Source organism: Melanerpes formicivorus, unplaced genomic scaffold (genome assembly GCF_026170545.1).
Source record: "Melanerpes formicivorus ecotype bairdi unplaced genomic scaffold, bMelFor1.0.p_v2 SCAF_376, whole genome shotgun sequence".
Taxonomy (NCBI): Eukaryota; Metazoa; Chordata; class Aves; order Piciformes; family Picidae; genus Melanerpes; species Melanerpes formicivorus.
The window spans coordinates 77,893-103,323 of record NW_027142728.1 but is presented as its reverse complement, the minus strand read 5'-3'; the positions used below and the strand labels follow the sequence as shown (position 1 = coordinate 103,323).

The 25,431-nt window shown below is 62.4% G+C and overlaps 1 protein-coding gene across 1 annotated transcript in view; it reads right to left on the bottom strand.

Moving 5' to 3' along the window:
- The window catches only part of SRCIN1 (SRC kinase signaling inhibitor 1), a 100,041-nt gene that overhangs the window by 49,769 nt on the left and 24,841 nt on the right, over window positions 1-25,431 (bottom strand). Inside the window, 1 exon segment of the mRNA XM_068170403.1 lies at window positions 3,736-4,019. Within this exon segment, the coding sequence (XP_068026504.1) occupies window positions 3,736-4,019 (284 nt within the window).

Here is a 25,431-nt window from a genome sequence, read left to right as displayed (position 1 = left end):
GCCCCTGAGCCGGGCGCGGTCACCATGGCAACCGCGACTCCACCTGCCGCCGCCGGCCCGCAGGGGGCGCTGCGCTGCCCGACGGGGCAGAACGGGAGGGCGCGGTGGGCGTGGCGGGGGGGGTGGGGCTTTGGAGGGGTGGGCGTGGCTGGAACTGCGGTCCGGGGTGGGTCTGGGGATGCGGTGGAGGTGCAGTGGGGCAGGGGTCGGTGCTGGGGGTGCAGTGGGGCAGGGGTCGGTGCTGGGGATGCAGTGGAGGGGCAGTGGGGCAGGGGTGGATGCTGGGGGTGCAGTGGGGCAGGGGTCGGTGCTGGGGGTGCAACAGAGGTGCAGTGGGACAGGGGTCGGTGCTGGGGGTGCAATGGAGGTGCAGTGGGGCAGGGGTCGGTGCTGGGGATGCAGTGGAGGGGCAGTGGGGCAGGGGTGGGTGCTGGGGGTGCAATGGAACAGGGGTGGGTGCTGGGGGTGCAACAGAGGTGCAGTGGGACAGGGGTGGATGCTGGGGGTGCAACAGAGCTGCAGGAGGGCAGAGGTGGATGCTGGGGGTGCAGTGGAGGTGCAGTGGGGCAGGGGTGGATGCTGGGGGTGCAATGGAGGTGCAGTGGGGCAGGGGTGGATGCTGGGGGTGCAATGGAGGTGCAGTGGGGCAGGGGTCAATGCTGGGGGTGCAGTGGGGCAGGGGTGGGTGCTGGGGGTGCAATGGGACAGGGGTGGGTGCTGGGGGTGCAGCAGAGGTGCAGTGGGGCAGGGGTGGATGCTGGGGGTGCAACGGAGGTGCAGTGGGGGTGCAGTGAGACGGGGTGGATGCTGGGGGTGCAATGGATGTGCAATGGGACGGGGGGGGGTGGGAGGGGCACAATATGGGGGTGCAGCAGGGCAAGAGAGGGCCATTTGCCCCTCCCAGGGCAGGCCTGACCCCCCCCCCCACCCCAAGCAAGCCCAAAGCCCAGCAGAGCCGAGGCGCTGCAGCAGCCACCTCAGCTCCCCTCACCCCGACTCCCCCCAACTCCCTTGGCCATTCCCCATTGAACTCCATCCTCCACCTGGGTTTTAAAGTCGAGGAGCTGCTGCCTTGGGCCTCTCCCTGGCTTTGCTGCCAGCACCACAGCCCTCTGCTGCCAGCTTTGCCATGCCAAGAGTGGGGGGGGATGGAGAAAGGAGGGATGTTGACATACAGGAGGTGGTTTTATTCACCTCTGATGTTCCCAACTCCTTTGTCCCTCATTTAGTGGTTGGTTTTTTGTTCCTTTAGTCTTTTTTTGGGGGGGGGGTTAATTCCAAACCAACCACCCAGGATCCAGAGGGCCCTGCCAGGCTCTCCTGGACCAGCTCAAAGCCAAAGCTTCAAAGGCATCAAGAGGAGCTCAGAACGTTGGATGCCAATGTCATTTAAAGGTTGGCACCTGAGCTTTCCACTGCTCCTAGATGCAATTTGGGGAGGGGGTGGGTTCAGCTCCCCCCCCCTTCCCCTGGTATTGTTTACTGCCTGCAGGGAAAATGAAGGGGGGGGAAAAAAGGGAAACAAAATAATATGGGGGGGGAGTGGAATAGGGTTTAGGGGTTTTTTGCTTTCCTCAGCTCCTAAGTGATGCTTGTGGGATGCAGCTGAGGCCCTGCCCAGCACCCTGCCTGGAGCAGGGAGGGATGGAGGTCTTCACCCCTCTGTCACCAAACCCCCAGAAGGGCTACACTGGGTTTGATCAGTGCCAAGAGATGCCCAGAGCCACAGCTCAAGCTTCACTGGGCACCCTGCCTGGGACAGGTCACCCTCTGCAACCAAGCCCCCAGAAGCCAGACTGGGTTCAAACAGTGCCAACAGATGCCAGGGCACCACCTCCTTGGTCCAGCTGGGCACACACAGAGCCCAGCAGCCTGCCTGGGGCAGGGAGGGCTGAGGGTCCTCACCCCTCTGAGACCAAGCCCCCAGAAGGCAGTCTGAGTTTAACCAGTGCCAACGGATGCCAGGACACCACCTCCCTGATCCAACTGAGCACCCACAGCCCAGCACCCTGCCCAGGGTGAGGAAGGATGAGGATCCTCCCCCCTCTGAGACCAAGCCCCCCAATGCCAGCCTGGGTTCAAACACTGCCAACAGATGCCCAGAGCCACATCTCAAGCCCCACTGGGCACCTCCAGCCCAGCACCCTGCCAGGGGCAGGGAGGGCTGAGAGTCTTCACCCCCTCTCCAACCAAGCCCCCAAAAAGCCAGCCTGGGTTTAACCAGTGCCACCAGACCCCTGGGCATCCCTTTTTCCTCCCCCTCATCCAGCTGGGCACCCCCAGAGCCCTGAGCAAGCAGCTTCAGTAATCCAGAAAGGATCATTCCAGCCTCCAGAGCATCTTCCTTCCACCTCACCAAAAGCCTCCAGAGCTTATCAGACCCTGAGCCAACCCCAGCTGGGTTTGGGTTTGGGGCTTTTTTTATATAGCTGCTGCTTATTACAATCAAAACAAAAAGGAAGCAAAACCTCTTTGGAGCAGGGCAATAATGAGGAGAAAATCCCTGGCTGTTTGCTGAGGACTCTCTCTGTGAGGCTGGGAAATGTCACTGCTCCATCTGCTGAGCCCAGCACCGTGCGTGGCACCAGCCCTGCTCGGGCTGCTGGCGGTGCCAAAGCCACCACAGCAGGAGGTAGGCCCAGCTCTGGCTGCTGGGCAGGGGGAAGGCACAGCAGCTGGGCAGGGGGGGAAGGCAAAGCAGCTGGGCAGGGGGGGAAGGCGCAGCAGCTGGGCAGGGGGGGAAGGCGCAGCAGCTGGGCAGGGGGAAGGCACAGCAGCTGGGCAGGGCCTGGCTGCTGCTGGGGGAAAGCACAACAGCTGGGGAAGGCACAACAGCTGGGCAGGGGGGGAAGGCACAACAGCTGGGCAGGGCCTGGCTGCTGCTGGGGAAAAGCACAACAGCTGGGGAAGGCACAACATCTGGGCAGGGAGAAAAGCACAACAACTGGGCTAGGTCTGGCTGCTGGGCAGGGGGAAAGCACAACAGCTGGGCAGGGGGAAGGCACAACAGCTGGGCAGGGCCTGGCTGCTGCTGAGGCAAAGCACAACAGCTGGGCAGGGCCTGGCTGCTGCTGGGGAAAAGCACAACAGCTGGGCAGGAGGGAAGCACAACAGCTGGGCAGGGTCTGGCTGCTGGGCAGGAGAAAAGCACAACAGCTGGGCAGGGGGAAGGCACAACAGCTGGGCAGGGTCTGGCTGCTGGGCAGGAGAAAAGCACAACAGCTGGGCAGGGGGAAAGCACAACAGCTGGGCAGGGTCTGGCTGCTGGGCTGGGGTAAAGCACAGCAGCTGGGCAGAGGGAAGGCACAGCAGCTGGGCAGGGTCTGGCTGCTGGGCAGGGGTGAAGCACAGCAGCTGGGCAGGGGTAAAGCACAACAGCTGGGGAAGGCACAACAGCTGGGCAGGGTCTGGCTGCTGGGCTGGGGTAAAGCACAGCAGCTGGGCTGGGGTAAAGCACAGCAGCTGGGCAGGGTCTGGCTGCTGCCCTCTGCAGCCACGTCCAGGAGCTCTGTGTGGGCATGGGGACAAGAGCCCAGATGCCTCCTGTCCCTCCTCCTCACATCCCACCTCCTCCTTCTCCTCACACCTAGGGGCTGCTCCCCCCTTGAGGCTGCTGCAAGCGACCCCCCATTTCATGCACCATTCAAGCCCCCCCCCCCCTCCCCCGGAGCTCCACGCAGCCCCCAAAGAGCAAGACAGGGTCGCCCCCTCCTCGGCCAAGAGAGGGCTCCGTACCTGGTCCCTCATCCGCTCCTGCTGCCCTCGGAGTGCCAGTGCGTGCTGCGGGTACTTGCTCTTCAGGTGGTCCATGAAGGCATCTCTCTTCCGCTCCATCTCCGACTTCTGGAGGCCGGTGAGGGCCTCCAGGCTCTGGGCGGCGATGACGGTGTGCCGGCGCTCCGAGGTGTGCACCAGCCCTACGTTGGAGAAGCGCCGGGTGCCGTTGCCCAGGGTCCTGTACTCCCGCGGGTATTCGGCATCGTCCGCGGAGATCATGTGGGGGCTGCTCCTCTCGGGGTCTGCACGGAGCCGGGAGAGCACAGCAGGGTCAGCACCGGGGGGGGCTCACTGGTGTGGGGGGCAGAGAGGTGGGGAGGGGGTCTGAAGGTAGCTGAACAGGGGCAGCACCGGGGGGGGCTCACTGGTGTGGGGGGCAGAGAGTTGGGGAGGGGGTCTGAAGGTAGCTGAACAGGGGCAGCACTAGGGTGGTCTCACTGATGTGGGGTGCAGAGAGGTGGGGAGGGGGCTTGAAGGTCGCTGAACAGGGGCAGGGGCAGCACTAGGGTGGTCTCACTGATGTGGGGTGCAGAGAGGTGGGGAGGGGGCTTGAAGGTCCCTGAACAGGGGCAGGGGCAGCACCAGGGTGGTCCCACTGATGTGGGGTGCAAAGATGTGGGGAGGTAGCTGAGCAGGGTCAGGGTGGGCATTGGGGTGGTCCCACTGATATGGGGTGCAGAGAGGTGGGCAGGGGGCTTAAAGGTCGCTGAACAGGGGCAGGGGCAGCACTGGGGTGGCCTCACTGATGTGGGGTGCAAGGATTTGGGGATGGGGAGGGGGTTTGAAGGTAGAAGTGAGAGCTAAGGGAAGATTTGGAGGTGGGGAGGGGGATCAGCAGGGTCAGGATCAGCACTGGGGAGGCCTCATTGCTGTGGGGCAGAGGTGGGGGGGGCACAGATTTGGGGCTGGGGCTCAAGGGTAGCTGAGCAGGGTCAGGATCAGCACTGGGGTGGGCTCACTGCTGTGGGGTGCAAGGGTCTGGGGATGGGGCCTGCAGGTAACTGAGCAGAGCTGGGAGCGGGGGTCACAGAGGATTTGGGGGGGGGGGGGGGCTGCAGGCTTTGTCCCCACCCCTGGGGGTGGTGGAGGGGGGAGATGGAGGGGGCAGAGGGAGGGGTGGAGGTGCTGGGGTGCCACCAGACCACGAATGTCCAGCTCCAAACATGGATAAAACAGCCTTGGGTCATGAAAACAGCAGAGATGAGACACAGCAGCTGGGCACAGACAGACAGACAGACAGAGGGGGCACAGACAGACAGACAAACCCAAAAAGAAAAGGAAATGCTGGCCAGGGTGGGGGGGAGGCTCCTGCCCGCCCACCACCACCTCCACTGGACCCCCCCAGCCCTGCCTGCCAGCCTCTGCTGGGCACCCCAGCCCCAAATCCTGCTGCTCCCCAGAGCCAATCCAGCCTCTGGGGACCAGCCTTGAGCAGGGGGTGGATGCTGTGCCCCAGCCCTCCCCTCAGAGAGCTCAGCCCGTGCTGGGTGGGCAGGCAGGGGGGCAGCATGCAGCCAGGTGACAGCAGCCTGTCCCTTTGCTCATCATCCCTCTGCCAGGGAAGCTGTGCCCAGAGGGAGTGCCTCGAAGTCCCCCAGTGCCTGGCACCTCCTCAGTGGCTGCAGGCTGAGGCCACCCAGCAGCCCCCCCAGCCCCACACCCACTGCAGAGCAGCTCTGGGACACCAAACCCCACCCCCAGAAAGGCTCTGAGATGCCAAACCCCATCCCCAAAAGCCACTTTTGAGGCTGCTGTGCCACCTGAGCCTGTGCCACACAGCCCTGGGCTGGCCCCAGGCTCCAGCAGCCTTTGCCCCCAGGCTGGCAGCCTGCAGGGGGAGGGTTGCAGGGCTCCAGCACATGAAGGCTTTCCACTTTCTTCTCACCATTTAACCTTGATCCATTATTCATCTCCCTCCTTCTCCTCTTTGATTTTCCTCTCCCTCCCTCCTCTCCCTCTTCTCCCTCCCTGCCTCCTCTCCCTCCCTCCTCTCCCTCCCTTCCTCCTCTCCCTCCCTCCCTCCTCTCCCTCCCTCCCTCCTCTCCCTCCCTCCCTGTGCTCCAGCCAGCACAGCTCTGCTCAAGGTCATGCAAGCCAGGCAGGGACACCAAGCTGTCAGCAAAGGTCCTGGGGACACCTTCATCCCCTTCCCAAAGCTTTCTCCTCCCTTTCCAACACCTCCAGCACCAAATGTGACCTCACATCCCACCCCCCACCCCCCCCCCCATCCTCCCCCCTCAACACACACAGAGAAGAGTTTCAGAGGGAATTGGTTGGGTTGGAAAAGACCTCAAGGCTCATCCAGCCCAGCACCACCAGAGCCATCAAACCATGGCCCCAAGGGCCACATCCACGTTTCTTGACCACCCCCAGGGATGAGGACTCCACCCCCTCCTCCCTGGGCAGCCTGTTCCAGCGCCTGACCCTCCCAGCAGGAGCTCCTGGTCCTTCCCCAGCTCACCCCTGCACGGGGAGGGTCGTGGTGGCACATTGGTCCTGTGCCAAACATCCCCAGATGTCCCCAGGGAGATGCCGGGGGGGGAACTCCTCAACCCTGCTGCTGGCAGAGGAGAAGGCAGCGCCGTGCAGGGCTGAGAGCATCATCCCAGGGGCCCCCCAGGCACCACTGAGGAGTTTCTTCAACCCTCCAGCCCTGCCCAGGAGTGCAGGGGGAGAAGTTTCTCCTGAGCCACCCCGGAGATGCCTCCACAGCTCTCCTTCCACAGCAGAACCTCCCCCATGGCACAGCTCCCATCACAGCTTTGCTGCTCCCTGCCTCAAAGCCCCTTCCTGCTCTGGGGGGATCGCTCGAGCACCTTTTCTGCCGAGGCAAAGCAATGGAGACGCTCTGGGGGGCTCCATCCTGCACCTAGCACTCAGGACCGGGTGCCTGCCGGCAGTGCCCTGCGGCATCCTCGGGGCTCTGAGTTCTAGGGTGGAGGAGAAGGGGAACTGGCACCTGGGCATCTCCCTGCTGCGGGCAGGGTGCCCAGCAGGACCCATTCCTGCCCCTGCAGTGCTGGAGCCTCACTGCATCCCGCGGGAAGAGGAGTTCCAGGCAAGCTGCAAGAAGAGAGGGGAAGGGGCACCCTGAAAGCCTCCCCCCCCTCCCCAAAGCCGCAGCAGTGCCAGGGCTGGGAGGAAGGAGCTGCAGCTCCTCTCCCTCGCTGGGAAGAGCATCAGCAAGGAGAACTGAGCTGGAGGAAGGTGCAAGTGGGGGGCAAGAGGAGCAGGTTTCCTGCAGCCACCTTCTCGGTTGGCTTCGGCGACCCCGAGCTCAGCAGTTTTGGGGTGAAGCCGCATTCCCAGCTCCTTCCCAGCCTCCTCCTCCTCCTCTCTCCGCCGAGCCTGCCATCATCATGCAGCTCCCCGCTCGCTAATTACATGCTCGGGGAGCGGAACGCGCCAGCTCCGCTGTCCCCCTGCCGACTGCTAAAGAGGCTGAATCCGGAGCCCTGCTCCATCCGCGCAGGGGTCAGAGCAAAGCTGGATGCCGGCGGGGGCTCTTCCACCCCCGGCTGAGGCACATCCGCTCCCGCATCTGCTGCTGCAGCCCCGCAAGAGGGTCCAGAGCAAGCGGGGAGGAGGCAGCCCCAGCCCTGCCAGCCCTGCGATCCTCCAACCCTGCGATCTGCCAGCCCCACGATCCTCCAACCCCCGATCCCTCAGCTCCGTGATCCATTAGCTCCACAAGCCCCAGGATCCAGGAACCCTTTGATCCATCAGCTCCATGATCCATCAACCTCCTGATCTACAAACCTATGAGCCCTGAACCCCACAATCAATCAACCCCACGATCCATCAGCTCCGTGATCCAAGGAACCCCTTGGTCCATCAGCTCTGTGATCCATTAGCTCCACCATCCACAAGCCCCACAATCCATCAGCTCCATGATCCATCAACCCCACAAACCAAGGATCCCACGATCCATCCACCCCTTGATCCATCAGTCTTGTGATCTACAAACCCATGAACCCCAAACCTCACAATCAAACTCATGATCCATCAGCTCCATGATCCATGAACCCCTTGATCCATCTGCTCCATGATCCATCTATCCCTGGATCCACAAACTCCATATCCATCCACTCCATGATCCACGAACTCCTTGATCCATCTACTCCATGATCCATGAACCCCAGGATCCACAAACTCCATGATCCACCAGCTCCATGGTCCATGACCCCCTTGATCCACCAGCTCCATGATCCATCCACCCCAGGACCCACAAACTCCACAACCTATGAACCCCAGGATCCCCACTCAAGAGGAGGAAGAGATCCACCTCAGGCTCACAGAACCATGGGCTCATGAAGGTGGGAAAAGCTCTCTCAGACCATCAGGTCCAACCTTCTGCCGCTGGACCCCGTTCCCCAAAGTGCCACATCTCACTTTTTGAACACCTGCAGGGATGGGGTCCTCATGTTGGCCACTTTCCCCCTCCAGATCCCAACCTGGAGTGGGCAGAGACCATCAGAACAGCCAGCAGCTAGGGTGCAGGGGCTGCTCTGGAGAGGGACCTGAAAGCAGTGGTGTGAGTGGTACCCACGCAGGAGCTGCCCTGCTGCCAGAGACTGCTGCAGCAGATGCCTGGAAAGTGCTTCTCAGGGCTGCTTCCAAGTGGAGTCAGAGACTCACCTGGTAGGGCAAGTCCTTAAGATCACCAAGTCCAACCATGACCTAACACTGAGCAGCCTGCTCCAGTGGAAGCTGTCCCTGGCACAGGGTTGGAACTGGATGATCCTGAAGGTCCCTTCCAACCCAAACCATTCTGTGATCTCCCTGGGCACAACTCTTAGATCATGTTCCTGAGCACCTCATCCAGACACCACTGAAACCCCTCCAGAGATGGGGACCCCATCACCTCAGCAGCTCACCCAAATGACTTTGAGACCTCTCCAGAGATGGGGTCTCCACCTCAGCAGCTCACCTAAATGACTTTGAAACCTCTCCAGAGATGGGGTCTCCATCACCTCAGCACCTAGCTCAAATTACTTTGAGACCCCTCCAGAGATGGGGACTCCATCACCTCAGCAGCTCATCCAGACACCTTTGAGACCCCTCCAGAGATGGGGACTCCATCACCTCAGCAGCTCATCCAGACACCTTTGAGACCCCTCCAGAGATGGGGACTCCACCACCTCCCTGGCCAGCCTGGTCCCATACCCAATGACCCTTTCACAGAAGAACTTTTTCCTAAGGTCCAACCTAAGCTACCCCTGGTGCCAAGCAGGTCACTGGGGTGGGAGAGCTGGTGGTCAAAACCCTGCCCAGGGTGCCCAGCCTGGCACTGCCCCCACCCAGCCAAGCAGGGACCCCCGTTGGGACACGTCCCCCAGGCAGGGACCCTGCCATCGCTTACCGGCGAGCGCAGGAGGACTTCCGCGGCGGCTGCCAAACTGCTTTGGTGGGATGGGGGAGGCAGCCCCCGGGGCTCCAGGGGCTGAAGGATCTCCGGGGGCTGAAGGGGGCTCCTTGGGCAGGCGCAGGGCTCCCACAGCAGCCAAAATGCCCCGGTAAATCCTGGCGAGCCCCTCTGCAAGGAGCAGGGGGTTAAAGGAGCGGGGCTCTCGTTGCCGATTCATCCATCCATCGTCCTTACCCGCCAGAGGGGGAGTCACCCGTGCCAGGGCCACCGCCCGGGCTCCTAGCGGGAGGAGGACATCTCCTCCTTCATGGAAGAGCTGCGGTGCCAGAGGCACCGGGTCCCAAACTGTGCTTTGGGTGATTGATGCTCTGGGATGATGATGATGATGACGACGACGACGGTGATGATGATGATGCTTTGAGCGATGCTCTTCAGGATCGGTGCTTTGCAGCCCGAAGCAGCAGCAGCAGCAGCTCTCCACCAGCTCCCTGCTCCCTCGCAGGGAGGTTGGGATGAGAGAGGTTCTGCCCTTCCCCCCCCGCCCTCCCCAAAAGAAAACAACCCCAAACTTCCACCCTAGGTCCAAGCAGCTGCGGGATCAGCAGCTCGATCCCCTCAGATCCCTTCCACCGGCAGCTTGGCAGAGCTTAATCACCAAGAGGATCTTTCCAGGACACTTTATGACTGCAGTTCCATAAATCTTCAGGAGGCAGCGAGGCTGAGCCGGGGCCGTGCGAGCAGCAGCGGCGGCAGCAGCAGAGGCAGCAGCTAGCGGAGCATGAAAAATCAGCCAAGAAAAGAACCATCCAAAAAGGGGCGAGGGGAGGAGGGGAGGCACAAAGAGCATCTGGGGAGAAAAGGCACCGAAAGCGGAGAAAGCCCTCGGAGCGCTGCGGCTCCCCCGCGCCCGGCCATTAGAGGCAGCGAGTGGCAAGGAGCGGGATGCTCCCCGGTCTGCTGCGGCTGCAGCACTGCCAGCCCCGCTGCCTGCACAGCACCCAAAGAGGCTGCCCAGCACCCAGAGCCCTGCTCGGCGCTAACCCCTTCCTCGCCGTGCTGCTGGAGCAGGGTGGGAAGGGCAGGGAGAAGCTGCGCCGCTCCTTCTGCTTCCCGCACTTAACTCCCGAGGCGCTGCACGGGGGGACTCCAGGAGTCAGGGAGGTTGGAGAAGTGCTCTAAGATCATGGAGTGGTGGAATTGTTCGGGTTGGAAAAGCCTTCTCAGATCACCCAGTCCAACCATCAGCCCCACGCCACCATGGCCACCAAACCTTGGCCCCAAGTGCCACGGCCGCACATTCCTTGACCACTTCCAGGGCTGGGGACTCCACCACCTCCTTGGGCAGCCTGTGCCAGTCCCTGACCACTCTTTGCAGGACAGAAACAGTTCCTCCTCTCCGACTTAAACCTTCCCTGGCACAATTTCAGGCCATTTCCTCTCCTATCACCTGATCCTAGGGAGATCCACACCCGCTCCATCATCCAGTCCAACCTTCAACCCACCACCACCGTGGCCAACTAAGCCATGTCCCAGAGTGCCAAGGCAGACTCAGCAGCTGGGGTGCAGAACAGAGCAGGACCCCCATTTTTTTTTGGCCCCCTACCCTCACCCCTCCCATCCACGCTGGGACCTCCTTGGGCTGAAGGGACATTGCTGCCCAGAGAGGTCCTTGCTTTAAGCTCACTCTGCTTGCACTCATTTTGGGATGGGGGAACACTGTGCTCAAAGTGCCCTCTGGGACCTGCCCCCAGCTCCCACCCCCCCTGCCCCCATGGCCTGGCCAAGCAAACACAGCCAGGAAGCAGCGGGAGCTGTGCAGCTGCCGGCGGTCTCCTAACCAAAGCTGTGCCCAGGAGCAGTGACAAAGCAGCTGACACGAGGAGGGGAGGAGGGAGGGCACCGATGCCCTTCACCCATGCCACTGCCACGTGCTGAACGGGGCCAGCCTCCGCAGGGCTTTGGGCAGCCAGGTCTGTTTGTGCCAGCTCAGCCCGCAGGGAGGCGCAGCCCAGCTTCGGGCTGAGCCCGTGGGCTGGGGGTGCCCTGGGCCCGTGGGTGGGTGTTGAGCCTGAGGGCATCTGCGTGCCCTCCTCATCCCCAGGGCAGTGCCAGGTGAGCAGTGTGGGGAGTGGGAGCCGACGGGTGGCTGGGCTGGCGCTTCCCAACCATCCTCTTGCTCCTGGGCTGACGGAGACCCAGCAGCAAACCACCTGGGAAAAGCCAGGTGGTGCCAAGGCTGCCCCCTGGGAACCATCCAACCATTAACATCCACCCCAGGACAAACCCCTCCCGTGCCCAGGCTGGGCCTGGCAGCCCCCAGCAGGGGTGTGTGTGTGCGGGGGGTGCAGCTCTGTGCACCCCCGAGGGTCCCTCCCCACAGCAGCAGGTTCCCCACCAAGCCTTTGCCTCCCAAATTCAAGTGGAACCAAGGCAAAGAATCAACCAGCACCCAGCAACCATTCCCTTGGGAACTTCCCAGCCCAGACCCCCACAGCCCCACTCCACTGGCACCGTGGCCAGGATGCCTCTTGGCATCCCAAAGGCAAGGCAAGGCACGGTGCCAGCCCGGATGCCACCCTGCGGCCCTGGCCCTGCCTGCCCCCAGCCTCTACGTGCCCTGGATGCTGCCTGCACCCTGCCAGTGCCAGCCCTGGAGCTGGGCAGGGAAGAGGAGCTGGTTGGAAGGCGTGGGATGTGTTGGTGTGCACTGGTTGCTCCCCAGCTGGAGCTCGGTGGGGGGGGTTGGGGTGGTCCAGCTGGCATCTCTCGCTGAGGCTGCCCTGACAGGCAGCTCCTTTCCTTGGGAAGCAGAGAAAACAAGCGGGGGGGGGGAAGAAAACCTCCCCCCCCCGTCATTGTCAAAAGCCCAAGTGAAGGAGGACTCCCATCTGGCCAGCCCTGCAAAGGCAGCAGCTCCTTCCCACCTCTCCGGGTGCCACCTCGCCCACGCCTGCACATGGGGACCAGCTCCCCCCCCCCCCCCCAGTGCCATGGGCACCCATGGCAGCACCCAAGGCAGGGCCAACAAGCTCAGCTGCTCACTTCGAGCTCAGGCTCAGCACCCATCTGCCCACAGCCCCACAGAGCTCGGGAGCCAGGCTGGCTGCCACCCAGGCACAGGGGAGCTGCCACCCTGGGGATGCTGCCACCCTGGGGGATGCTCCTCCAGCCTTGTCCAACTCAGCCTGCAGCTGGGGGCAGCTTTTGCAGGCAGGGCTCCTGCCTGTGCCCTGCCTGCTGGCAGCTCAGGGATCCCAGGGCAGCCTCAGCTGCTCAGCAGCATCAGCTGGCCCTGTCCTTCCTCATCCTCATCCTCACGCTGGCTCCTCAGCTCAGCAGCTCTGAGCTGCCCTTGTTCAGCCGAGGGGAAGCCAGACAGGGGGAGGTCAAGCTCAGAGGAAGGATGGTGGCTCACAGCTGGGAGAACTGGGGCAAGCCTTCCTCCTGTCATCAGCTTCCTCCTCAGCCCTTTGGGCAGGAGGCTGAAGCTGATGACATTCTCTGTGCACGGAGATCTCCCCTGCCCGGGGCACAGCCTTCCTTCTACCATCAGCTTCCTCCTCAACCCTTTGGCAGGAGGCTGAAGCTGATGACATTCTCTGTGCATGGAGATCTCCCCTGCCCGGGGCAAGCCTTCCCTGATGGAGACTGGAGGAGAAAGGAGCTCCTTGTGCCCTGGCAAGACGCTGAGCCCTCAGCCAGCAGGCATGGGCACAGTGGCTGGGGACATGCCAGCAGCTTGGGGACAGCAGAGGAAAATAAAGGAGAGGAGAGGATGGCAGGGGCCAGGCTCTTGACAGCACAAACACAAACCACATTGTGCTCTTCTCTCCCACCCACGAAGCCACTGGGATGGGATCAGCCTGGATGGCACCAGCCAGAGCTGAGCCTGGGGATGTCCCTTGGCCTTGGATGGGGAAACTGAGGCACGGGGCTTGGGGGGAGCAAAGCTTTGCCCCCCTCACCCCCCGAGGGAGGCACACAGGGAGAGCAGGAGTCCAGCTGCAGCTGCTGAGATGCAAAGGGTCAGATCCAGGGCGGGAGGGGTGGCAAAGCACCAGCGGAGCCACGTGGCTGCCTCTGTGCCCAGCACCGTGCCCAGCACCGCGCCCTGGCTGGATCGGTATTTAACGTCTCCCTAAAGGACCTGGAGCATTCCCAAAAGGACCTGGAGCATTCCCAGCGCCTTGGCAGCGCCTGCCGACTCCCACCGCCGGGCTGAGCCAGGCGAGCTCGGCGTCTGCCTCCGTGCGGGGCGTGCACGGACGCGGGGCAGTGACTCACCCCCAGTCGTGCGGCGAAGCAGAGCCAAGGCTCCCTGCCGATCCAACCCCCCCCCCTCCCCGCTCCTGGCACCCCCTCCCCTCTCCTTGCTCCATCCCGGGCGAGGGGGAAGCCATTGGGATGAGCCCAAGGTGGCAGCGAGACCTCCCTGGAGCCCCCACCGCCTGCCTCCATCTCCACTTCCCCCCCGCCAGGGGAGGTGAATTCCCGCGGCTCTGACCTCCTCCTCTGTCCCAAGAGGGGGAAACGAGGTGGGGAAGGGTCTCCTTGGAGGACTCCCAGCATGGAGCCGTTCAGGAACGGCCCCAGAGGTGCAGCCCCCCCCAGGGTCACACGCGGCGGGGGGGTCCCCTGCTGCCTTGAGCCACTCCAGCAAATTGCTCTGGCAATCAATTCCAATCAGACATCAGGGGGAAAGACAAACTGTCCCCCTCAAGACACCCAATCGATGGCTCCTCTGAGGCCAGAGCAGAGGGAGGGAGCTGGGGAGAGAGGCTGTGTGGGAGGATGGGGAGCAGGAAAGTGATATGGGGCGGGGGGGGGGGGGGGGAAGAAGCTGGATGCAGTTCAGAGGAAACAGCCCCAAAAGCAACTCTGGGGGCAGGGGAGATGTGTGTCTGAATGAGGATGGATGGGAAGGGGCTGTCAGCCCCCCGGGAGCAGGAGGCTCAGGCTCCAGCCCTCCTCAGTAACCTGCAGCTGCCTGAATTTGTTCAGGGGGAGGCAGGAGCTGGTCTGAGGCTGTACCCCAGGGCCTGAATTTGCTCAGTGAGAGGCAGGAGCTGGTCTGAGGCTGTGCCCAGGGCCTGAATTTGCTCAGTGAGAGGCAGGAGCTGGTCTGAGGCTGTGCCCAGGGCCCAAATTTGCTCAGTGAGAGGCAGGAGCTGGCCTGAGGCTGTGCCCAGGGCTTTAGATTTGCTGCTGCTCATCTCTCTGCACTCCAGGCAAGAGGGCAGAGGTGTAGGGAGAGAGATGGCAAAGCAGCTCCTGACAGAACCATTTCTGCCTCTCATGAGGCACCAAAGGAAGACACTCAACAGAGCAAGGCCAACAGTCCTGGCATCACAATGCCAGCTTCCTGGGCACCACCACCCCAGCAGCCTGGACACTACTAGACAAGCAGCAAGGGTACCACACCACCAGCAGCCTGGGCATCACCAAAGTGCCAGCCTGGGCACCACCACCCAAGCAGCAAGGGTACCACACCACCAGCAGCCTGGGCATCACCAAACTGCCATCCTGGGCACCACCACCCAAGCAGCAAGGGTACCACACCACCAGCAGCCTGGGCATCACCAAAGTGCCAGCCTGGGCACCACCACCCAAGCAGCAAGGGTACCACACCACCAGCAGCCTGGGCATCACCAAACTGCCATCCTGGGCACCACCACCCAAGCAGCAAGGGTACCACACCACCAGCAGCCTGGGCATCACCACCCCAGCAGCAAGGGTACCACACCACCAGCAGCCTGGGCATCACCAAACTGCCAGCATGGGCATCACCATGCCAGCAACCTGGACACCACTAGACCAGCAGCACAGGTACCACCCAACCACCAACCTGGAGCACCAAGCACACCAACAGCCTGGGTACTGCCATGCCAGCAGCCTGGGCACCACCACACCAGCTTGGGAACACACTCGTGATGAAGAGGAAGACTGAAGAATGAGAGCAGAAGCTCCTGTGCAGGGCAAAGCAGCTCTGGGGCAGGCTGGCAGGGGGGGTGGGGGGAGGATGCCCCTACCCTTGGTGTGCCAGCTCTGCACCATGCCAGTGCTGCAGTCCTGCTGGCTGCCCTTGGTGCAGCCCTGCCCAGCCCTGGCCTGGGAGCCTGCAGCTGCTGCCAGCAGTGCTGGGGACCTGCTCACTGCACCCCAGTGAGAGCAGGCTCCAGGCTCAGCTCCAGAAGCAGGCAACCAACCACTAGGTTGGGTTGGAAGAGGCCTTGAAGGTCATCAAGTCCAAGCATGAACCCTGCACTGCCAGGTCCCGGCAGGGCCAAAGGAGGCAATCACCTCCTCAGGGTCCTGGCAGCTGCCTGGGCTCAGCAGGGAAGCCACTGAGGGGGGAATTTGAGGCAAACCCAGGGGCTGGGTGGAATCATGGAATGGTTTAGGTTGGAAGGGACCTCAAAGACCACTCAGTTCCAAACCCCCCTCCCCCATGGATTTCACAGAAGGGGCTGGGTTGGAAGGGAGCTTCCAGATCAGCCAGGGCCAATCGCTCTGCCATGGGCAGGGACCCCTCCAACCAGCCCAGGCTGCTCCAGGCCTCATCCAGCCTGGCCCTGAACACCTCCAGGCATGAGGTATCCACAACTGCTCTGGGCAGTGGAGACCCCTTCCAGTCTCTCCCCACCCTCACTGGCACAAAGTTCTCCCTCATCTCCAGTCTCAGTCTCCTCTCCCAGCTCAAAGCCATTGTCCCTGGTCCTGTCCCTCCCCAGCTCTCCTGGAGCCCCTTCAGGCACTGGGAGGCTGCTCTGAGGTCTCCCTGGAGCCTTCCCTTCCCTATTGCCCCTTGTTCTGCATGCTGAGCTTGGAGCAAAGAGCTCAGCACCCTCAGAAAGCACCCAGGAGGGAGGCTGCTCCCAGGCTCGGTGCGACAAGGAGCACAGCACCGCCGGCTGCCGCGGGGACGACCACACCACAGCCAGCCTGGCACAACGCTTGGCACAACCAGCTCTGCCTTGGCACAACCAGCTCTGCCTTGGCACAACCAGCTCTGCCTTGGCACCAGGGGGACCCAACTCTTTCGAAGCCTTGGCTCCTCCACCACGATGCGTTTGGCTGCAGAGCCTGGAGCCAGGCGGAGCCCAGAGCCAGCCCAGAGCCAGAGCCCGGCAGAGGCCTGAGCCTGGCTGGCACCTGGCACAGCCCAGAGCCAGCCCGGAGCCAGCCTGGAGCCCAGCAGAGCCCTGAGCCTGGCTGGCACCCGGCAGAGCCAGGAGCCAGCCCAGAGCCAGCCCAGAGCCCAGCAGAGCCCAGAGCCAGCCTGGAGCCAGCCCGGAGCCCAGCAGAGCCCAGAGCCAGCCTGGAGCCAGCCCGGAGCCCGGCACAGCCCAGAGCCAGCCCGGAGCCAGCCTGGAGCCCGGCACAGCCCAGAGCCTGCCTGGAGCCAGCCTGGAGCCTGGCACAGCCCAGAGCCAGCCCAGAGCCTGCCTGGAGCCCGGCACAGCCCAGAGCCAGCCCGGAGCCCGGCACAGCCCAGAGCCAGCCCGGAGCCCGGCACAGCCCAGAGCCAGCCCGGAGCCAGCCTGGAGCCCGGCACAGCCCAGAGCCAGCCTGGAGCCAGCCTGGAGCCCGGCAGAGAACAGAGCCTCCAGGGAGGGAGAAACATTCCTCCAGCTCCTGCAGCCTGCAGGCAGCAGTCTGAGGGGCATTGACTTCTTTCATTTCCATGCCGGGGGGAGGTGATGCCAGGCTTGGGGTGGCTGATGCCAGGCTTGGGTGGCTGATGCCAGGCTTGGGTGGCTGCGGGGGAAGAGAGGCTGGAAGGAAGGAGCAGGTTTAGTGTCGTGGAAGGGGCTCAGGAACGCTCCAGAGAGGGTGTGGAGAACAGCCCCTATTTAGAAGCAGGCAGGTAGCACGTAGGAGGTTGGGCACAGCCTGCAGTGCCAGCCCAGTTAGTCACAGCCAGTTAGGAATCAAAGAAAAACATCCAAAAAAAAAGGCTGGGGGGGGTGGGAGGGGGGAGGAATAAAATGGGGGAAAAAAAAATTGTTCCTCAGATCCACATTGAAAAAGTCTCTGAGGTGCAGGAAAGAGCTGGCACGACTCAGGGCCAGGGGATGAGACCCAGCAGGGCTTCACTGCCAGCCTGACCAGAGAGCTCCAGTGCACAGAGCGTGGCACAGGGATGCCCTGCTCCACCCTCAAGCCTGTCTGCAGGGCATGAGGACACTGAGGTGCCCACCCCCTGCAGGGCACACTGCCTGGCACCACATAAACCCCAGCAGAACCCACCTCGAGTGGGGAGCTGTAGGTGACACCAGGGCACTGAGGTGCCCATTCCCTGCAGGGCACACTGCCTGGCACCACATAAACCCCAGCAGAACCCACCTCGAGTGGGGAGCTGTAGGTGACACCAGGGCACTGAGGTGCCCACCCCCTGCAGGGCACACTGCCTGGCACCACATAAACCCCAGCAGAACCCACCTCGAGTGGGGAGCTGTAGGTGACACCAGGGCACTGAGGTGCCCATTCCCTGCAGGGCACACTGCCTGGCACCACATAAACCCCAGCAGAACCCACCTCGAGTGGGGAGCTGTAGGTGACACCAGGGCACTGAGGTGCCCAGCCCCTGCAGGGCTCACTGCCTGGCACCACATAAACCCCAGCAGAACCCACCTCGAGTGGGGAGCTGTAGGTGACACCAGGGCACCGAGGTGCCCACCCCCTGCAGGGCACACTGCCTGGCACCACATAGAACCACAGAATTCCCCCCCCCCAGCACAGCCCACCTCTGGCCTGCTGGGGGTGACACCAGGAGACACCCACTCCCTGCAGGGCTCCCCCCCTCGCCCACCTCAGGGTGGGATGCTGTGGGTGACCCCAGGACGAGGCCACCACGTTGTCCCCAGAGGCAGATGCTGGCCCCCCCAGCGCTGAGCAAACCTCTGTGCCCCACTGGGGGCCGTCAGAGGGAGATCGACACTGCCCACCCCCCCAAACTCCATTTCACTCCCCCCCCCCACCCTGTCCTCCCAGCAGCGCCAGTCAGAAGCTGTCCGGGCAGCCAGGTTTAGTCAAGCAAAAGGAGGGCAGCGGCGGCAGCTGCCTGCAGCCCTGCCTGCTCCTCCCACCAGCCCCAGCCAGCAGCCCAACCCTCCCCATCGCCACCTCCCCGGGCAGCACCCACCTGCGCCGAGCTGGCACCGCCGCCAAAGGGCTCCACCACCCATGCCCCCCGGGTACCTCCAGTACCCCCCCTCAGCCCTCAATCCCACCCCTCACCCTCCTCCTCCTCCTCCCCCATGCCAGTCCATACCCAGCGGCAGGCTGCAATCCCTGGGCTCGGGGGGTCCGCGCTGTGCCCTCAGCCCTGGCACGGCCGGCGGGGAAGAGCCAAAGGGCTGCTTTGGCCAGCGCGGAAGCATGGCGAGAGCCAAGGAGGGGCGAGAGAGAGAGAGGAGGAGGAGGAGGAGGAGGAGGAGGAGGAGGAGGAGGAAGCAAGGGAGATGGTTGAGGAGCAGGGGCTCCAAAAAACCAAATGGAAATCTGTGTGCCAAACGCATGGATCCCCTGGCATATGTGGGGACCCAATGAGAGCTGGTGCCACTAATCGCCTGGCATTTAAAGCGACACTCCCGGCTCCCTCGGAGTGCCAGCGGAGGAGCCGGAGCGGCACCGGGTGGCATTAGTACCCCCCTCACCCCCCCCCAGCGGTGATTAGATCCCTCTAATTAATCATAACGAAGCAGAGCTCCCCCAAAGAGCGGGTCCGTACCAACCTGAGCTGACGGCACCGACCCCGGGCGGACGCGGGCACGGGCGCGGGCACGCAGCGCTGGGTGGGCGCTGAAGCGGGCAGAGGCTGATTGCTTAACATCCGGAGCCGAGGGGTGGCAGAGCGCAAGGGATGGACGCGGGAGATGCCAGGGCTGGAGGTTTGCTGCCCACCCACCCCCAAGCTCCTGCCGCCCACTCCCGGCCCCCCGAGGAGCGAGGGCTGCGCGGCCGGAGGGCTGGCACCGGGGCTCGCCGGTCGGTGCCCCACTTTCGGTGCCAGCGGCCATCGCATCCTCCCGGCCCCGTGCCAGCCCTTGCGCTCGCAGCCCTGCCCTGCCGACTTTCCAACCCCCTCCTCCCCCTTGCTTCCTGCTTTTATCCCTCGGCTCCGTGTGGACCTTGGGCTCTCCTGCTCTCTTCCCTGGCTCCGGCATTTCAGGGCATCCCGGGGGGTGAGGGGGGCTCTAGGGAAGGTTTGGGGGTTGAGTTTGGGGGCTTTTATCCTCCCCATCCTCTTGAAATGTTCCTGTGCCCCACTGGAACCCTTCCCACAGGCTGGGAGTCAGCTCCCTGTGCCCCCCCTGGAACCCATCCCTCAGGCTGGGAGTCAGCTCCCTGTGCCCCCCCCTGGAACCCATCCCACAGACTGGGAGTCAGCTCCCTGTGCCCCCCCTGGAACACTTCCCACAGGCTGGAAGTCAGCTGCCTGTGTGCCCCCCCTGGAACCCATCCCACAGGCTGGGAGTCAGCTCCCTGTGCCCCTCTGGAACCCATCCCTCAGGCTGGGAGTCAGCTCCCTGTGCCCCCCCCTGGAACCCATCCCTCAGGCTGGGAGTCAGCTCCCTGTGCCCCCCCTGGAACCTATCCCCCAGGCTGGGAGTTAGCTCCCTGGAACCCTAATGGCTTGGCACTTCTTTTCCCCTCCATCCCTCATTCCTGCTGTTCCCCTCCCAGCCAGCCCATTCTGCTGCCCCAGCTCACTTTGGCATTCCAAAGTGGTAGCTCCTGGACTTCCAACCAACTTCCAGGGACTTCCAACCGACTCCCAGGGCCTTCCCACACCAGTCCTGTGAGGAGCAGCTGGGGGAGCTGAGGCTCTTCTGAAGAGGAAGCTGAGTGAGACCTCATTGCTCTTTACAGCCCCCCCTGACAGGAGATTGGAGCCAGCTGGGGGCTTGGTCTCTTCCCACACGCAGCAGGTGGCAGGAGAAGGGGAAATGGCCTCAAGTTGCCCCTGGGGAGGTGCAGGTTGGGCAGGAGGAAGAATTTCTTCCCCAAGAAAGGGTCCTCAGGCACTGGCCCAGGCTGCCCAGGGAGGAGGTGGTGGTGGTGGTGGAGGAGGAGGAGTCCCCATCCCTGGAGGGGGTGGAAAAGCCTCCTGGATGCGGTGCTGTGGTTGGCTTGGGAGCTCTGGGTGAGCAGCTGGGAGCTGATGACCTCCAAGCTCTCTTCCCAGCTCAGCAGTTCTATGATCCTCTGAAGTTTTGAAGCAGGGAAGAGCTGCAGAGCCCAGGGGAACCCTCACACCAAAAAAACTTTCTCCCTGTTTCTGCAGATGGGGAAACTGAGGCACAGATGGAGGAGAGGCAGAGCCGCTCCTGGCTCCGAGCCCAGCGGTGGCAGGGGCAGAGAAGAGTGAAATTTGGGGAGCTCTGAGCTCCTGGCTGGAGCCCTTCCAGGCTCTCCAACAGCTCAGCCATGAGTCATGGCTGGCACAGGCAAGCAGGACTCATTCCCTGCTCTGCCATGACGACCCCCTCCAAAAAGAGAGGAGAGAGGGGAGGGGGGAGGGAAAAAAAAAACCCCAAGCAAATTCCTGCTCTTCTGCTGAGCACTTCTGGAGAGCTCTGAGTGAGGAGGCTGGGCTGGCTTCAGCTCTCCACACACACACAGACACACTCAGGGTGGGTTTGTTCCTCTCCCTTCCTTTCACTTGGGCACCAAAAATATCTCTCCCTCCACCTTCCCGTCGTGACTGTGGCAGCAGCAGGGAATCATCCCTGGAGGGTTTCTGAGGCCAGGCTGGATGGGGCTCTGAGCAGCCTGCTCTGGTGGGAGGGGTCCCCTGCCCAGGACAGGGGGATTGGAGCTGGCTGAGCCTTGAGGTCCCTTCCAGCCCTGACAGCTCTGTGACCATGGACTGGGTTGGTCATTGAGTCCAAGCAGTGACTCAACAGCACCTTGGGCACCAAGCCATGGCCCCAAGGACCATTCCAGATGTTGCTTGAACACCTCCAGGGATGGGGACTCCACCACCTCCCTGGGCAGCCTGGGCCACCCCCTGACCACTCTCTCATTCTGGGAGGAGAGCCCAGCCCCAACCTGGCTCCAGCCTCCTCTCAGGGAGCTGTGGAGAGCAAGGAGGTCTCCCCTCAGCCTCCTCTTCTCCAGACCAAACTCCCCTCAGCTGCTCCTCCCCAGCCCCTTCCCCAGCTTGGTTGCCCTTCTCTGGCCCTGCTCCACATCTCCACACCTTTGAAACCCCTCCAGGGCTGGGGACTCCACCACCTCCCCGGGCAGCCTGTGCCAACCCCCTGACCACTCTTGCAGGACAGAAATTGTTCCTCATGTCCAACCTAAACCTCCCTTGGTGCAACCTGAGGCCATTTCCTCTCATTCTGGGAGGAGAGCCCAACCCCAGCCTGGCTCCAGCCTCCTCTCAGGGAGCTGTAGAGAGCAAGGAGGTCTCCCCACAGCCTCCTCTTCTCCACACCAAACTCCCCCTGGCTCCCTCAGCTGCTCCTCCCCAGCCCCTTTCCCAGCTTGGTTGCCCTTCTCTGGCCCTGCTCCACATTTCCACACCTTTAAAACCCCCAGGACAGCCTGGGCCAGGTCTTGACAACCTTTTCAAGGCAGATTTCCCACCCCAGTAGCCAACCTAAACCACCCCTGGTGCAACTTGAGGCCATTTCCTCTTCTCCTGTCAGACATCCTTGTCCCCTGGGGGCAGGCTGGGTGCTGCTGCTGTCTGGAAGCAGCTCCCTGGGCAGCTGCTGAGAGCAAAGCCGTGTCTGGTGCTGCAGGTGCAAATGGAGATGCCTTGCCCTGAGGTGTGAAATGCTTTTTCCCCCCCTGCCTCTCCCTGGGAGTGGCCTCACACTGGCACACAGCAGATCCCAGCCCTGGGGAGGCAGAGGTGGCACAGAGTCACAGGTGTCACCTGGCAAAGAGCTTGCTGCCTGCACCAGTGGCTCTTGCCACCCCCCTGCCAGCTCAGGTTTGCCCTGCAGGAAGCTCACAGCCTTGGAAAGCCCCAGAGGGGGAAGATTTGCTTTGGGATTTGAAAACAGGAGGCTGCTGCCTCCAAATGTCAGGGCTGGAAGCCCTCTGCTGTGAGGCCAGGCTGGGAGGGTTGGGGGTGGGCAATCTGGAGAGGAGAAGGCTCCAGGGAGACCTTCTGGTGGCCTTTTGCTGCTTCAAGGGGAGATCAGAGAGCTGGGGACAGGCTTTTGAGCAGGGCCTGCTGGGCCAGGCCAAGGGAGGATGGTTTGGACTCCAAGAGGGAGATTGAGAGTGGAGAGAAGGGAGAAATGTTTGGTGCTGAGGGTGTGGGGAGAGCCTGGCCCAGGCTGCCCAGGGAGGTAGGAGCTGCTCCATGCCTGGCACCAGCCCAGCTCAGGTTGTTTGGAGCTGTGAGCAACCTGCTCTGGCTGGGGCTGTCCCTGCTGGCTGCAAGGGGCTTGGACTGGAGGAGCTTCAGAGGTCCCTCCCCACCCAAACCAGTCTGGGATCCTATGCTGAGCCTCGTTGAGCTTGCAGGGTGCAGGAAGTGGTTCCCCTTCCCTTGGTGAGCTCAGGACCCCCTTTGGGATTGCCTCCACGGTGCCCATGCAGCAGTGCCAGGAGCAGGAGATGCTGTTGGGACCTGGGGAGGTGCCTGGCACCCTCTGTCCCTGCACGAGGGAGGTGGTGAAAGGATCCTGGATGCTTGGGAGCTGTCCTGGGCTCCTGCTGCCAGCCTGCAGCACCTCAGTTTGCTGTGGAATGGGGGTTGGGTGCTGCTCTGCTCCCCAGGAGGCCTGGGCATGGATGCCAAAGAGCCCTAGACCCACAGGGGAGCCCTTCTGAGCAGCTCTTCAGCCTCACTGATGCCTATTTGCTCCTCCTCAGCAGAGCAATCAGAAGGAAAAGGTCACCTCATCCCCTGGCCCTCCCTGCAGTGGGAGCCAGCCAGGTTCCAGGGATCAGCAGTGAGGACAATTAATCCTTGCTGCCAGCACTAATCCTGTTTGCCTTCCCAGCAGCTCATCCTCCCATCCTTACACCCTCCTTCAGCATTCCCCCCCCCCCCAGCTCCAGCTTCAGCCCCAGCATCCTGCAGCTGTCCCTGGGGCATCTTTCCCCTCCTCCATGGCTCCTGCTTCATATCTGGACCCCCAGCAAACCTCTGTGGCCTTGTTTCCATCACTGCTCCCTCCCCCAGCTCCTGTGGCTCCACGAAGGACTCCAGAGGGCTGTTGATTCAGGACCTTCTTTGGTGTGGGTGGGGAGGAAAGGTTGTGGCTGCTTCCTCCCTGGAGCTGTTCAAGGCCAGGTTGGATGAGACCTTGAGCAGCCTGGGCTGGTGGGAGCTGTCCCTGCCCGTGGGAGCTGTCCCTGCCCGTGGGAGCTGTCCCTGCCCGTGGCAGAGGGCTGGAGCTGGGTGATCCTGAAGCTCCCCTTCCAACCCCTCCTAGGATCCTGTGACTCCATGCCCTGCTCCGTGCCCCCACCCCACTCACCGGTGCCAGCTCTGAGGAGGAACCACGGTGCCTGCACCAGGCACTGCTGTGCCCTTTTCAGCCCAGCCAACCCTGCCCCATGCCCCCTCCACGCTCCCATTTCATCTCTAACCCCCCCTCAGTGATGGCCAGCCCCCCCCTTCCCCCTCCCCCCAGCACAATGAAGCCCTCACTGTGCCCAGGCTGCCATCCCAACAGAGCCGCAGTGATGGGGTGGGAGCGCAGCCCCCTCCTCCCCAGGCTGGCACACACAGCCTGGCATTGTCTGGGCTCAGCACCCCCAGTCCATAGAGCAATATTGGGGCAGGTGGTGCCTGGCTGCTGCTCACAGCAGAGGCTTTGTGCAGCCCTCAGCCACAGCGGAGCGGAGAGCTGGGGGCCTGGGCTGGGGGCAGGCAGCCAGGGAGGTGTGGAGTCATGGAGGAAGAACAGGGTCATGGAATGATGGAGGAAGAACAGGGTCATGGAATCATGGAGGAAGAACAGGGTCATGGAATGATGGAGGAAGAACAGGGTCATGGAATCATGGAGTAATAGGGTCATGGAATGGTGGAGTCATGGAGTCACAGAATGGTGGAGTTATGGAAGCATAGAGTCCTGGAATCATGGAGCCATAGAGTCCTGGAATCATGGGGCCATAGAGTCCTGGAATCATGGAGTCACTGAGTCCTGGATTCACAGATCCCTGGAATCATGGAGCCATAGAGTCATGGAATTATGGAGTCACTGAGTCCTGGAATGATGGAGTTATGGGAGCATGGAGTTGTGGAATCATGGAGTCACTGAGTCCTGGAATCATCGATTCAAAGAGTCCTGGAACCATGGAGTCAGTGAGTCCTGGAATGATGGAGTTATGGAAGCATAGGGTCATGGAATCATGGAGTCACTGAGTCCTGGAATGATGGAGTTATGGGAGCATGGAGTTGTGGAATCATGGAGTCACTGAGTCCTGGAATCATGGATTCAAAGAGTCCTGGAACCATGGAGTCAGTGAGTCCTGGATGATGGAGCTATGGAAGTATAGAGTCCTGGAATCATGGAGCCATAGAGTCCTGGAATGATGGATTCACTGATTCCTGGATAATGGAGTTATGGAAGCATGGAGTTGTGGAATAATGGAGTCACTGAGTCCTGGATGATGGAGTTATGGAAGCATAGAGTCCTGGAATGATGGAGTCACTGAGTCCTGGAATCCTGGAGTCAGTGAGTCCTGGAATGAAGGATTCATAGAGTCATGGAATCCTGGAGCCACAGAGCCATAGTCCCTGCTGGCTGCAGGGGGTTGGTCTGGATGACCTTGGGAGGTCCCTTCCAGCCCCAAGCCAATCGTGATTCCACGATGCCATTCCATTCTCCTGGTCCTTGAGGGATCACAAGCAGGGATCAAGACCTCCCCCAGGCATGATGGCCAAGCTGCTGTGGTGGAGGATGTCCCTGCTGACTGCAGGGGGCTTGGACTGGACGACCCTGGGAGGTCCCTTCCAACCCGGAGCACTCCATGACTCCCTCCTTCCCCAGCGGAAGGCCCAGGGAGCATCTCTCCTCCTTCCACTCAGCCAGCTGAGGGCTGATGAAGTTCTCAAAGGAATCACAAAAAGAAAAACCCCAGAAACTCAACCACAAAACTTCCTAACCCTCCCCCCCCCGGCCAGCAAGAGGCAGCAGGAGGTGCGAAGGAAGGCTCAGCTCGGGAGGCGGCGGCTCAGGCTGCACCCAGGAGCGGAGGGAAGGGATCCGCGGGAGAGGAACCAGGGCCAGGCGGCTGCTCCTCCTGCAGCAACATCTGCCAAGGCTGGCAGCGCCCCGGGAGTGCTGGCAGGGCCCATCACA